This window comes from Scleropages formosus, chromosome 11 (assembly GCF_900964775.1).
Source record: "Scleropages formosus chromosome 11, fSclFor1.1, whole genome shotgun sequence".
Classification (NCBI taxonomy): Eukaryota; Metazoa; Chordata; class Actinopteri; order Osteoglossiformes; family Osteoglossidae; genus Scleropages; species Scleropages formosus.
The window spans coordinates 5438349-5450524 of record NC_041816.1 but is presented as its reverse complement, the minus strand read 5'-3'; the positions used below and the strand labels follow the sequence as shown (position 1 = coordinate 5450524).

General features: G+C 42.6%; 1 protein-coding gene across 1 annotated transcript; it reads left to right on the top strand.

Moving 5' to 3' along the window:
• Positions 1-1659: 1659 nt before the first annotated feature.
• bco1l (beta-carotene oxygenase 1, like) lies at positions 1660-7109 on the top strand. The gene is made up of 11 exons (XM_018752459.1): positions 1660-1725; positions 2882-3010; positions 3108-3237; positions 3491-3638; positions 3750-3897; positions 4778-4998; positions 5102-5365; positions 6161-6263; positions 6452-6546; positions 6663-6774; positions 6955-7109. The coding sequence occupies exons 1-11, from the start codon at positions 1662-1664 to the stop codon at positions 7107-7109; spliced, it is 1569 nt and encodes a 522-aa protein (XP_018607975.1). The 5' UTR covers positions 1660-1661.
• The last annotated feature ends 5067 nt before the right edge of the window (positions 7110-12176 follow it).

Sequence of the window (12176 nt, the reverse complement as noted above, 5' to 3'; positions counted from 1 at the left end):
TCTAAACACTGCCAGCTCAGACTAACGGACAGCGTTCCGCTCTTCTTTTCCAGATGCACTACAATTTATCAGAAATTATCCTACACACGTTGTTCACCAAAGAATTTATTTGTAGAGCAAACACAAAGGAGTCTCTATCATCTCCTTCCAAAGGTAAATGTTTACCGAACTGCCCGAGGTTACATGTTCTTTAAAGTTACCGCTGGTGCCGTTGTTTGAACACTCTAGTATGGATTTTTTCAGGACTTATGAAAAAAAAAAATAAATAATAATAATAACAACAGAGTCTGCTTCTAACAGAGCAGCTGTTGACCTTGGCAGCAGAGCCCTACTGGGCAAACACAAGTTGTCCAGGCCAAGAAAAATAAAGAAAAAGCCAAGTTCACCCTCCACAAAGAAGAAAAACAGACCTGTAACATGTCCGGACGTAATACGGACACGGACGCGTATTACTGTAACGTGCTGAGGCCGATGTAAAGTATGGTTATCCGACTTGCAGAGTGTATTTACAAATTCAGCATGCGATTCCTGAAGTACAGTTGAGAGGTGACACGTTGAACTTGGAGGTGTGACAGAATAACAGATGGAACACAGGACCTGGGCAGGAATATGGGAAGCTGGCGGAGATGGGACTGGAACTCAGGACTGGAACATAAACAGCTAGGCCTATGGTAGAGGACTTCAGTGGTGATTAAATCAGGGTTACTAGGAAGTGACAAGACAGACAGGAGAAAGCTGATCAAGATTCTGCAATCTGGCCTCAGTTGTTTGTTCCTTTTATACTTCTTTGATTATCATATTGTGAGGAGCTGTGCAGGTTTGGGTCATACTGGAACCAAGTGACCCCTTCTTTGGTACTGTCCTTGGTTCCGGGTCTTGATTTTATCGATATTTGTCTCAAGGAGAGGCTCTTGAGAATGAGAAAGTAGAACTTTGGTGAACAGCTTAGAGAAAAAGAGAAAATAAGAGCTGCTGAACTGCAAACCATTGCATGGTAGGTCCTTCCGAAGTCTTGATAAGGCAGCAGCTGACAAAAGAGCAATCGTGGCGTAGTTACGCAGCTCTGGGCTAAAAGGAAGACAGAAAGCTTCATCACTGGTGCGCAGGACCAGACACTGAACATCAGGCACCATCAGAAGAACATTCTGAAGCACCAAGTGGACCAAGTGTACAATGAGCGACAAGGAGGCAGAGCATAAAGTCAGATAGTGGAAAATTGCGCTTACGTGAACATGGTTCAGCCGTACGTCCGCAATCCTCACATGTCACTCTTTGACGTTTTTATGACTTTCTTGATGCTGTTATCAGGGGATACGTGCCCTGCCGCAGGTGTCCCCTCTAAACATGGCACAGCGATCGAAAAAATATGCATTCCTTTATCAGTGGTTCGGTCAAATATTGCATCAAGGTTTTGCAGGAAGAGAAACGTAAGCGGAAAGGATTTCCACAGAGCTGTGGAGAGTTTGGCCTCCAGCCTAGTGGGCCTGGTGCCACAAGGGAAGGAGGAGGCACTTACATAACATCTGTACTCTGTTCGCATGACTGAACCTGACTTCCACGGCCACGCAAGGAGGGAGGACTCAGAGCTCTATGCTGACATCCGTGAATTACTACATACCATATTTTTAGAGTGCAGCGGACCAACAACAACAGGCGCAAGCATGCAGGAAATATTTGGCAAGAATGGAGCGGAGACGCCGGAGCCCCTCAGAGCGACAGTGTCGGGTAAATGATATCCGGTTGTCACGAGTCACGCTGCTGGCTTCACATGAGTCAATTGTTGAGCTCATCTTGTTGTTGCACCTTTTTACCTTAGTGTTGCACAGTAAACTGGGCATTTATTACATGGACATAAGAACATTAGTAATGGTAATAAACACAGTCATAACAACAGTAGTACTTTGTGTGTGAAAAACGCAAGAGATCATTTATCATACACAGTTAACTGAAGAAGAAAGGGATATTATGACTTTGTTTCTGCTGTTCGTGCTCTTTTTATCTCGGGATAATTGAATCAGCATTACCAGAAAATAGTCATTTAACAGTATAAAGCACTTGTATCGGAGACCTGTGTAATCCCCTCTTGCAATATTTCTTCATGCAGAGTATTACAGCTCTTCCATCAGATGCTCTTCCATCAGTCACTGTTAGTTAAAACCGCAATTATATATTACATTATAATTAAATTTAAATTATAGTATATATAAATTATACTCAAATGACCTCCAGGAATACTGCAAATTTAAAGATTATTACATTATTGTAATAATCATTTAAATTTACAGTATTTCTGGAGGTCATTTGACACCAAGAAGCTACGGTTGTAATAATCACTGCAGGCCTGAATTTAATACTTTTTTCCTACTTCTGCATTGTTTTAGTCTGTATTATTGGTCAGACCACAATCATTTCCCCAGACATAAAATATGCTTTAATATCAATAGGCTACAGTAATATCAATGGTTTTTTTTTGAGATTGTGGACAAAAACAACATTGTTTATGTTCGTTAATTCACCGTCAAGTTAACCTTTCCTTAACATTGTGCAGAGATTTTTAAGGGGTTTTTATGTGTCAGCTGCCCATCGCTTTTCACTTTGTTGGTTTGGCAGCTGTTTTTTGCTGTTTATTGAAGTGAAGGGTAATGTAAAATGCCCTAAGGGACTGGTAAGAAATCGCATGCGTGCGTGTGTCTCTCTCTGTGTGTGTGTCAGTATCCAGCAATGATCCTGATGATGAATAGATGGATGAAGATTCACACAACATTGACTCGTCGTTGCTAACAACACTTGGAAATGTAAACATTTCTTTGAACATTGATTTTATGTCTTATGCAACGTAGTTTCCTGTATCTGCTCATGTCCCGTTCTCGCGCGTTGGCAGGTTGTGTCCCTGACTGGCTACAAGGCACTCTGTTGCGCAACGGTCCAGGCATGTTCACGTTGGGGGGTACCACATACAACCACTGGTTCGACGGAATGGCGCTGCTCCACAGCTTCACTTTCAAAGATGGTGAGTCCAGCCAACCGAAAACACGGCAAAGAGTTGCAGTGCATCCAATATGCGTCCATCGAGTCGATCTGATCGTATCAAACGCTACCATTTTCAGGCGAAGTTTATTACCGGAGTAAATTCCTCCAAAGTGACACTTACAAGAAGAACATGGCAGCCAACAGGATTATTGTGTCTGAGTTTGGAACTATGATATACCCAGATCCTTGCAAGAATATCTTTTCAAGGTAAATATGAGCATTCATTTTAAATGATCCTTCACCAGTGTAAAAAGTGAACCAACCGCGTTACTCCTGGCACGTGCTTTCACCGAAGAAATGTAATGGAATCGATGGCGGCGTAAAAGACCGTACTTGGTAGGCCTGTTATGAATGCAATATGCACATGGTTTTTATTTCATGCTAATAGTTTTATGTACCGTATCCTTTGGACAACTGCATAGGTCGTATTAATAAAAGATGTATTTTATTTTAATTTCAGAGTGTTTAGCCATCTGTCCAATGCAATTTCTGACTTCACAGACAACAACTTAATTAACATAATACAGTATGGAAAGGACTATTACACCTCATCAGAAGTGAACTACATCAATCAGATTGATCCCGAGTCACTTCAAACTATAGGCCGGGTGAGTAGTTCACGTGATGCTGGTTCACGTGATGCTGGTTTGGTGCCGTGTGACTTTGGCATCTTTTTTTTGTGATTCTTCCCGTTCAATTGCGCTGTTTTTCTGTTCCAGGTGAACTACAGGAACCACATTGCTCTGAACCTGGCTACTGCGCATCCTCACTACGACAAAGAGGGGAACACGTACAACATGGGGACGTCAATCGTGAACTTGAGGGGACCGAATTATGTCATCTTCAAGGTCCCTGCACACGCTTCAGGTACCTTGCAAATGACTTGTCACCTGTTGTGGTTCCTTAAAGCCCATATCAGCTTTTCTGATGGGTGGATATGATGGTGTTTGCAGGTGATCCTTTTAGCCAGCAATACGCCGCTTACTATATATGACCCGTCAGATGAACAGGTCACACTCTGTTTCGAAGTTTATGTATGATTTTTTTCCATATGAGGGGAAGATAGTCTGAATTCACCAGCTAAATGTCTTAACGTACCACAAAAAGTCTGCACTGCCCAAAACTTCAGAAGGTTTCTGTGATTCCAACATTTTCCTACAATGAAATTACTCATCCGATTCCAATCCTTTGGCCTCCTGAACCTGGGTTAGAAGAACCTGATTTTTTAATGTTCGCCTTTCACTGAAAGTAAACATTTATAAGTACTGTGAGTGTGTGGCTCACTTTAAGTAGGGTCATGCTCCTTCTCCCCCCAGTAATGAACTTCACTAAGGGCTATAGTTTATAATTTCTCTAAGTGAACTGCTGTTAATCCCATTGAGTGATTTTTTTTTTTTAGTAGTATTTAATCTGAATTGCTCTGGCAAAAAATCCTTCTGTGTCTGGAATTGTGAGCTGTGTAGTTCACCTTGGGTGAGAGCTGTTATGGATATTAATTTTTCTGATCTGTTGTAATAATTCATAAAGTAGGAGTTGACAGACATTAAAAGACATTGTTCCAAATTCAAGTCCCAGGAATGTTTGCACTGCTGAACCTTCATCCTAAATTTCCTCAGCAAATTTCCACTTTCAGTGAGAACAAAATGCAAAAATATTAAAAGTCTCACTTTGTTCCAAGGCCTCTGAAAAGCAATCATAACAACCAAAGGAATAATGACATCTGATATACACACCCTTCTCCCCGCAGGTGAAGCTGGTAGAAATGTGGCCCTTAAGAACATCCAGGAGGTGTGCTCCATACCCTGCCGCTCCAAGTACTACCCCAGCTACTTCCACAGCTTTGGCCTAACGGAGAACTTCATCATCTTTGTGGAGCAGCCGTTCAAACTGGACATCCTGAAACTGGCCACGGCCTACTTCAGGGGTGTTACCTGGGGCAGATGCCTGAGGTTCGACAAAGAAGATATTGTAAGCAGCTAGTCGCCGTCCCATAGAGCTGTGCCTCGGCAATGGGTTACAGTCATCGTGGCTGGCTATCTAAATCCTCAGCTGTCTTCTCATCACCTTTCAGACTCTGATCCACCTGATTGACAGGAGGAAGGGCAAGGCCGTGTCCACCAAGTTCTACACAGACGCCCTGGTCATGTTCCACCACGTCAACGCTTACGAGGAAGAGCAGCACGTGGTCTTTGACATTATCACTTACAAAGACAGTAAACTTTATGACATGTTCTACCTGCACAACATAACAGAGGACAACCACTTCATTCAAACTAACAAGACATCCTCCCGTCCTGCATGTCAAAGGTTCATCCTTCCCCTCAACATTGACAAGGTAAAGGCACGATACTTCCTTTGCTCACGTGTCAGTGCGTTTTTCGAGTAACCTTTGAATTTCTCAGCATTTGGTCTTGTGTGGAGGAGAAATTAAATGTATTTATCAGACACTTTTCTCCAAAGCGACTTCCATCGAACTCTATATAGTGTTATTGGCCCACACCTTGTTCACCAAGGTGACTTATACTGCTAGATACACTACTTATAATGGGTCGCTCATCCATACATCAGCGGAACACACTCTCTCTGTGGCACTCACACACTATGGGTGAACCCGAACAGCATGTCTTTGGTATGTGGGAGGAAACCCTCAAGAAGAGGAGAGGACGATGCGAACGACACAGACTGAGCAGGTATCAAACTCACACTCTCCTGCAGCACTGCTACTTGCTGCACCACCCAATTTAGCTTGAAATTTAAAGCATGGAAGGTTTTTAAATGATCGCAGGTGGTATGCTGGTTACGGTGACCCACAGCCTGCCGCTTTTAGGCCCAGAATGACATTTATGAACAAATTTAAAAAAATGAACTTGGATTGCTGTAGTAATGGCTGTGTGGTCATTAAATCAGAACGTAGTGTCCACTAAGAAGGAGTAGCAGGTGGTCTAGTGGTTAGAGCTGTTGGATTTGGAGGTTCCAAGTTCTGGCCACCTTCAGCTGCTGTAGTAGGACTTACTGTGCAAATGAGCAAATATTTGTGGGTAGCTTAACATCTTAAGCTAATTTAAGTTACAATTGTAAGCTGTCAGCTAAATGATGAAGGGACTTGGCAATGTGCTTTAACTGACTTTAGGACTTAAGCGGAACAAACCTGGTGAAGCTGGAGGGCAGCAGGGCCAGTGCAGTCCAACAGGAGGATGGCTCGGTGTACTGCACACCCGACACGTTATGCGAAGGTGAGAAACCTTTCCCTTCATATACATAGTTAACGTAACAGCATCTGAATGACTAGGCCTGCTTCGCCGGTCCTTTAACCGTGAAGGAAGTACAGTAGCTTGGTCATGTGCAGCTAAGACAGAACTCCACTGTTATTATGAAGAATAATTTATTCATCCTGAAAGAAATGTTTCTCTTTCTTGTGCAGGAGTTGAGTTGCCACGAATCAACTATAAATTCAATGGCAAGAAGTATCGTTATTTCTATAGTTTAAAGGTGAAGTGGTCGCCGTGTCCCAATAAGGTAAATATCTTCATTAGAAAAGGGGCATGGACCTCTGTACGCGTGACTTCTAAAGGATTCGTCCAATCAACACTGGGAAAGAAGGTGTTTGCATTTTAATGTTCGTGTTTCTACAGATCGGTAAGGTTGATGTGGTCACTAGACAGGGTTTGGAATGGACAGAGGAGGACTACTACCCGTCAGAGCCTGTCTTCGTCGCTGCGCCCGATGCTAAGGAGGAGGATGATGGTGAGCTGTGGGGGGGGCTTACACGTCATACTTCATATGCTTATTCACATTCATACCAACAGCGAGTGCTCAGAACTGCAGACAGCAAACTCTACGCGAAAGCGGCCATGCGTACATATCTTCGTCGTTCTAAATCCATCTCACTTCTCAGAGCTGAACGTCCACGTAATTTCTTTTCAGGGGTCATTTTGTCGTCTGTCATCTCTCAGAATCCAGAGAAACCTCCCTTTTTGCTCATCCTGGATGCAAAAAATTTGAAAGAAATTGCACGAGCCACCATCAGCGGCAGCGTGCACATGGACCTGCATGGCATCTTCATTCCAAAGAAGGACTAACTCATCTTGACGGGCCATCAAGGCGGGTCGGATGATCTTACAAAGAAGCATGAGCTGCTGCTACTTTTCTCTGCAGCGTAGCCTAAATTCCTTTACAGCTCAATATTAGCTCTGTTTGCAGCCAATGTGGCTATTTAATCTCCAGTGGATGTTCATTTCACTTGCAGCAGACGCTAGTTCAGCTTCTAGGCCGTACTACGAGTTTGTCGCTGACAGTGATTCAGTTCTGCAAAACTGGAATCATGGAATTATGGGAGATATTTCCCAGACTTTCAAAGGGAAGCCAGACACTGCGATGTGAATGCAAATCGAAACGGGTGGAAATTTTGTCTACGTTTCTGATTGTCTGATGAGCAAAAAATCACAAAAGCCATAAATCTTAAAACTGTGCTTTACAGTTTTAATCTAGGAGCACAGAATCATTTACTTTACTTTAGCTAGTAGTTGATTACATAATCCAATGGGGTGTGGTAAAATTGCTCTTGATCCAATCTCTATTCCATATGTTTAATATTTTATGCGAAAAATCTGTGCTAATAAAAAGACATAGTTGTGTTAACTGATCTTGTGGTGTTCTGTAGACCTAACAACGTCGTACATTCAGCGTAAGAGTTACCTGTTCTTTACCGCAGCCACACAGCGCTGGTCTTGTGTGAATTTACATTCATTCATTTAGCAGAGACTTTTCCCCAAAGCGACGTTCATCTCATGTAACACGTGGTTGGACTAACGTGGCCTGTCAGAAAAGAAGAAGGGCTTTTATTGTGTTCTTTTCCAACAAAAATATCCGCGTAACTGCCGAATGGGAATGGAAGAATTCAGCTTGAAATCACACCAGAAACTATGAAATTGTCTTTTTTATTAGCTTTGACAGTCCGTTCAAACCATTCACCCCATACGGGGCACCGGAGCCTAACCCGGCACACAGGGCGTAAAGCTGGAGGGGGAGGGGACACACCCAGGACGGGACGCCAGTCCATCGCAAGGCACCCGAAGCGGGACTCGAACCCCAAACCCACCAAAGAGGAGGACAAGGACCAACCCACCGCACCACCCTTAAGCTTTGACAGTGGGCCTTTTATATAAACTTGTTACCGTAAATTTGCTCAAAAAATGACTCATCTTGCTTACTGTTTTAGTTGTAATTCCTATACAGGGTGTTATTATTGCACTGATTAGCCAGAATTTTCATCCAGAAGTGTCTTGTCATCCAGAAACATGTTACTGCCACTGTGATACCGTGGATTCTATATATACTGTTATATTAAAGGTTCATTCCTCTTCAGAATGCGACTGGGGCACCTCACACTTTTTCCATGTGCCGGTACTGTTGTTTCCATGGTAACTGTCGATGTACAGAGGTGAACCAGCAAGGCACATTTCCATGTGCTGATTTTCTCTCCTCTGGTCACCCCCTGCACATGCGCATTGTACGACGCAAAGAAGATGCCTAGGGTGAACGTTGAATTTCAGATGGAATTTCAAGTGTCTTGTCGTATCTTGCAGGATCATTATCTTATAAAAAGATGTTATGTCCATTAGAAGAACAAGGCAAAGTTCAATAGATAAAAACATTTCATAATACGCTACAGGGTTCAAAAGCTTTAAAGATCATAAAGATTGGCGAAAAACATGCGTATGCATGTATGTTTTTAATGTCTCACAGCACGTGGGTGGTGTAAGGGGATTCAGGTGTAATCCTCTGCATGTTCTCTGTGCAGGTTTCTTCCGGGTGCTCTGGTTTCCTCCCACAGTCCAAAGACATGCTGTTCAGGTTCCCCCATAGTGTGTGAGTGTCACAGAGAGAGTGTGTTTCACTGATGTATGGATGAGTGACCCAGTGTAAGTAGTGTATCTAGCAGTGTAAGTTACCCTGGTGAATAAGGTGTGTGGGCTGATAACACTACACAGAGTTCATTGGGAGCTGCTTTGGAGAAAAGTGTCAGCTAAATAAATAAATGTAAGTACAACTGCTCTGAGCTGGAGTTTCAGTTTTATCCAGGAATAAAATATTAGAGTAATAAAAATGTCAAAAACGTGTGTGTGTGTGTGTGTGTGTGTGTGTGTGTGTGTGTGTGATGCACTGGTGTCTGTCCATGGTGTACCCTGCCTCACACTCCATGCTTCCACAATAGGCTCTGGACCACTGCAACCCTGCACTGGACTATTGGTTAATGAAAATGGAAAAATAATTATATAAAACAGATCTGGCGCTCCTTTTCTCTGATATGCAAAACTACACATTAATAGTTACAGCTCTCTCACACACATTATCTGAAATTGCTTGTCTCACGGGGGGTCACAGCCTAACCCGGCAACACAGGGCGTAAGGCTGGAGGGGGAGGGGACACACCCAGGACGGGATGCCAGTCCATTGCAAGGCACCCCAAGTGCAACTTAAACCCCAGACCCACCGGAGAGCAGGACGCGGCCAAACCTGCTGCGCCACCATGTCCCCCCTTAGTTACAACTTAATTCTGTAAACATAACTCAGTTGCCATAATTTTACAATCGCACTCTAGCCAACTGCCTTCTGTTTACAATAGTCTTTGCTTTTTTTTATTCTCACTTGTTCGTGTTCATTTGTTCAGCGTCTTGTCACGTTGCTGAGAAGAACACCTCATAAAAAAGACAAATAAAAACACTGAATTGAGTTTTCAGTTTAAAACCTCATTAATATAGTCACTTGTAACACTGAGCTAGTTGCTTTATGTTACTAAAATTGTACCATATTTGTTTATACATAACTCTTTTATATACTACATAACAGATGTAGCATATAAAACTGCTGAGAGATAAGTGGAAATCTATGACCAAGTAAATTATATATTAGCAGAACAATACAGGTGCTGCATGACATTGGATTCTCCACTTGCTCTTGTTTCCGCTCACAGCTCAAGACAAATACAGTAGTTGGAAAAATATAGTATTATATAGAAAGCCTGATGAGTGACGGGATGTTGGCAGAACACACACACACACACACACACACACACACACACACACACACAGCCTGAAAACACTTGTCCCAAGCAGGGTCATGACAAACCAGAGCCTAACCCGGCAACACAAGGCGCAAGGCTGGAGGGGGAGGGGACACACCCAAGACGGAATGCCAGTCCACTGCAAGGCACCCCAAGCAGGACTCGAACCCCAGACCTGCCACAGAGCAAGACCCAGCCAAGCCTGCCAAATCACCATGCCCCCCTGTTGGCAGAAGATGCCAAACAAAAAGTTGTTTTTAACGAGTAAGATGTGAATCTTCCAATAACAACTTCTATGTGTTCTGAGACATAACCAGTGACTACAAAGTTCTTAAAACTGATGACGAGACCAGCTGGATTGGAGGTTTTAACTGTTTTATAGCTCCTTTCGTGTGTGCACGCTGCACCAGACTGTGGCAAGACTGTTTGGGTTGTTGCAAAGCAATGCATTAACTATTCATGTCTTTGCCCAAAAAACAGAGCAGAAGATTCATTTTTCATGTTTGTACAAAGGTTCACAATCTCTCAATCCAGTGAAGTATGAACTTCCTTAGCTGTTACTCTTGTGTGCGAACCTTGCCCAATTAAATAAGAACGTTCAATCTAATTCTTATTTTTTTTCAATCAAACATTTATTTTTTTATTTCAAGTGTTCTTTCTGCTGCTGTTCTTCTGAGGGTTGCCACACAAAATTTCATTGCATTGCACACAATGACAATAAAGTATCTTATCTTATCTTATATTATCTTATCTTCAAATGACCTACTGTGAATATTTGTTTCCAGTCAATTTTCATTTTTTGATGTTTTCAGATTTAATTATCAAAAACAAAACTACTCAGCTTTTCTTTTTTAATTTGTGCTACAAATACAAGCATAATGAAACAGAAATGGATTTTAACATCCATAGACTAGAACTATTCCACCAAAATAAGAACCTGACAGAATTTGTTAAACCCTAACACTTCTTGCCATTTGCACAGTTGTATTGTGTTGGATGTTGGAGATAAACAAATTTAATAAACTTAATAAGGAGTTGATCCCCGACTTTTGAAAGTGCTGCAGTCGACCTGCTGTTGTTTTTCATTTTCCCTCCTTTGTTTCTCTGTACTTCCATACTTTCCTGGTTTAATTTTTATTTGAAATGAGTTGAGCGAAGGGGGTGTGGTGGCACAGTGGGTTGGACCTCCATCCTGCTCTCCGGTGGGTCTGGGGTTCGAGTCTCGCTTGGGGTGCCTTGGGATGGACTGGCGTCCCGTCCTGGGTGTGTCCCTTCTGCCCTGTGTTACTGGGTAGGCTCTGGTTCCCCGTGACCCCATATGGGACAAGCGGTTCTGAAAGTGTGTGTGTGTGTGTGTGTGTGTGTGTGTGTGTGTGTGTGTGTGTGTGTGTGTGTGTGTGTGTGAGAGAGAGAGAGTTGAGTGAGATGCAGTGCACTCTGGGTTGTTGCATTTGTGGAATATGAAATATGGCAATAGAGTGCTCAGAAGAGAGCTGGTAGTGCAGTGGTTTGAGGTTCTGCCTTTGGACTTAGGAGGTGCTGGTTTGAATCCCAACTCCTGCTGCAGTGTCCTTGACTGAGGTATTTACCCTGATTGATACAGTATAAATTACACAGCTCTACAAATGGATATCAGTGTAAGCTGCCTTGGAGAGAAGCATCAATGTAATGAATGGATATGATGATAGTGAGCACATCTACCAGTTGCTAATGAGGTGTATATGTTTCAGAAAATGAGGTAAAAGGCACTTAAATAGATTTATTAACACACATGTGGATCTCAGAAGGAACAAAAACAATTAGAGTAACTGAACAGCCTTCATAAATCTGAAATGGTCAAATTTAAAACCGTAATCACGAAAGGAAACTTCCTACCTCGCATGACCCTTCAGCCAGTGTGTTATTGCACTCGATCAGTTTGATCGATCAGAAATAAAAACTGACAGCTGGATTAAATGCTCATATTCTAAATGAACTGTAAATGTGCAGGTGTATGAGAACATCAACTGAAATTATTCTAATCAGTAACCATTATGACGCCTTTCTTTAAATTGACTAAAATATTAGGTTTGTACACTAAGAT

Excerpts from the sequence above, each read along its gene's own strand:
- bco1l (XM_018752459.1), top strand. The coding sequence starts at position 1,662 with ATGCAGGAAATATTTGGCAAGAATGGAGCGGAGACGCCGGAGCCCCTC. Across the intron at positions 4,999-5,101 it reads GGTTCGACAAAGAAGATATT|ACTCTGATCCACCTGATTGA; the intron begins GTAAGCAGCTAG and ends ATCACCTTTCAG. Across the intron at positions 6,775-6,954 it reads TGCTAAGGAGGAGGATGATG|GGGTCATTTTGTCGTCTGTC; the intron begins GTGAGCTGTGGG and ends ATTTCTTTTCAG.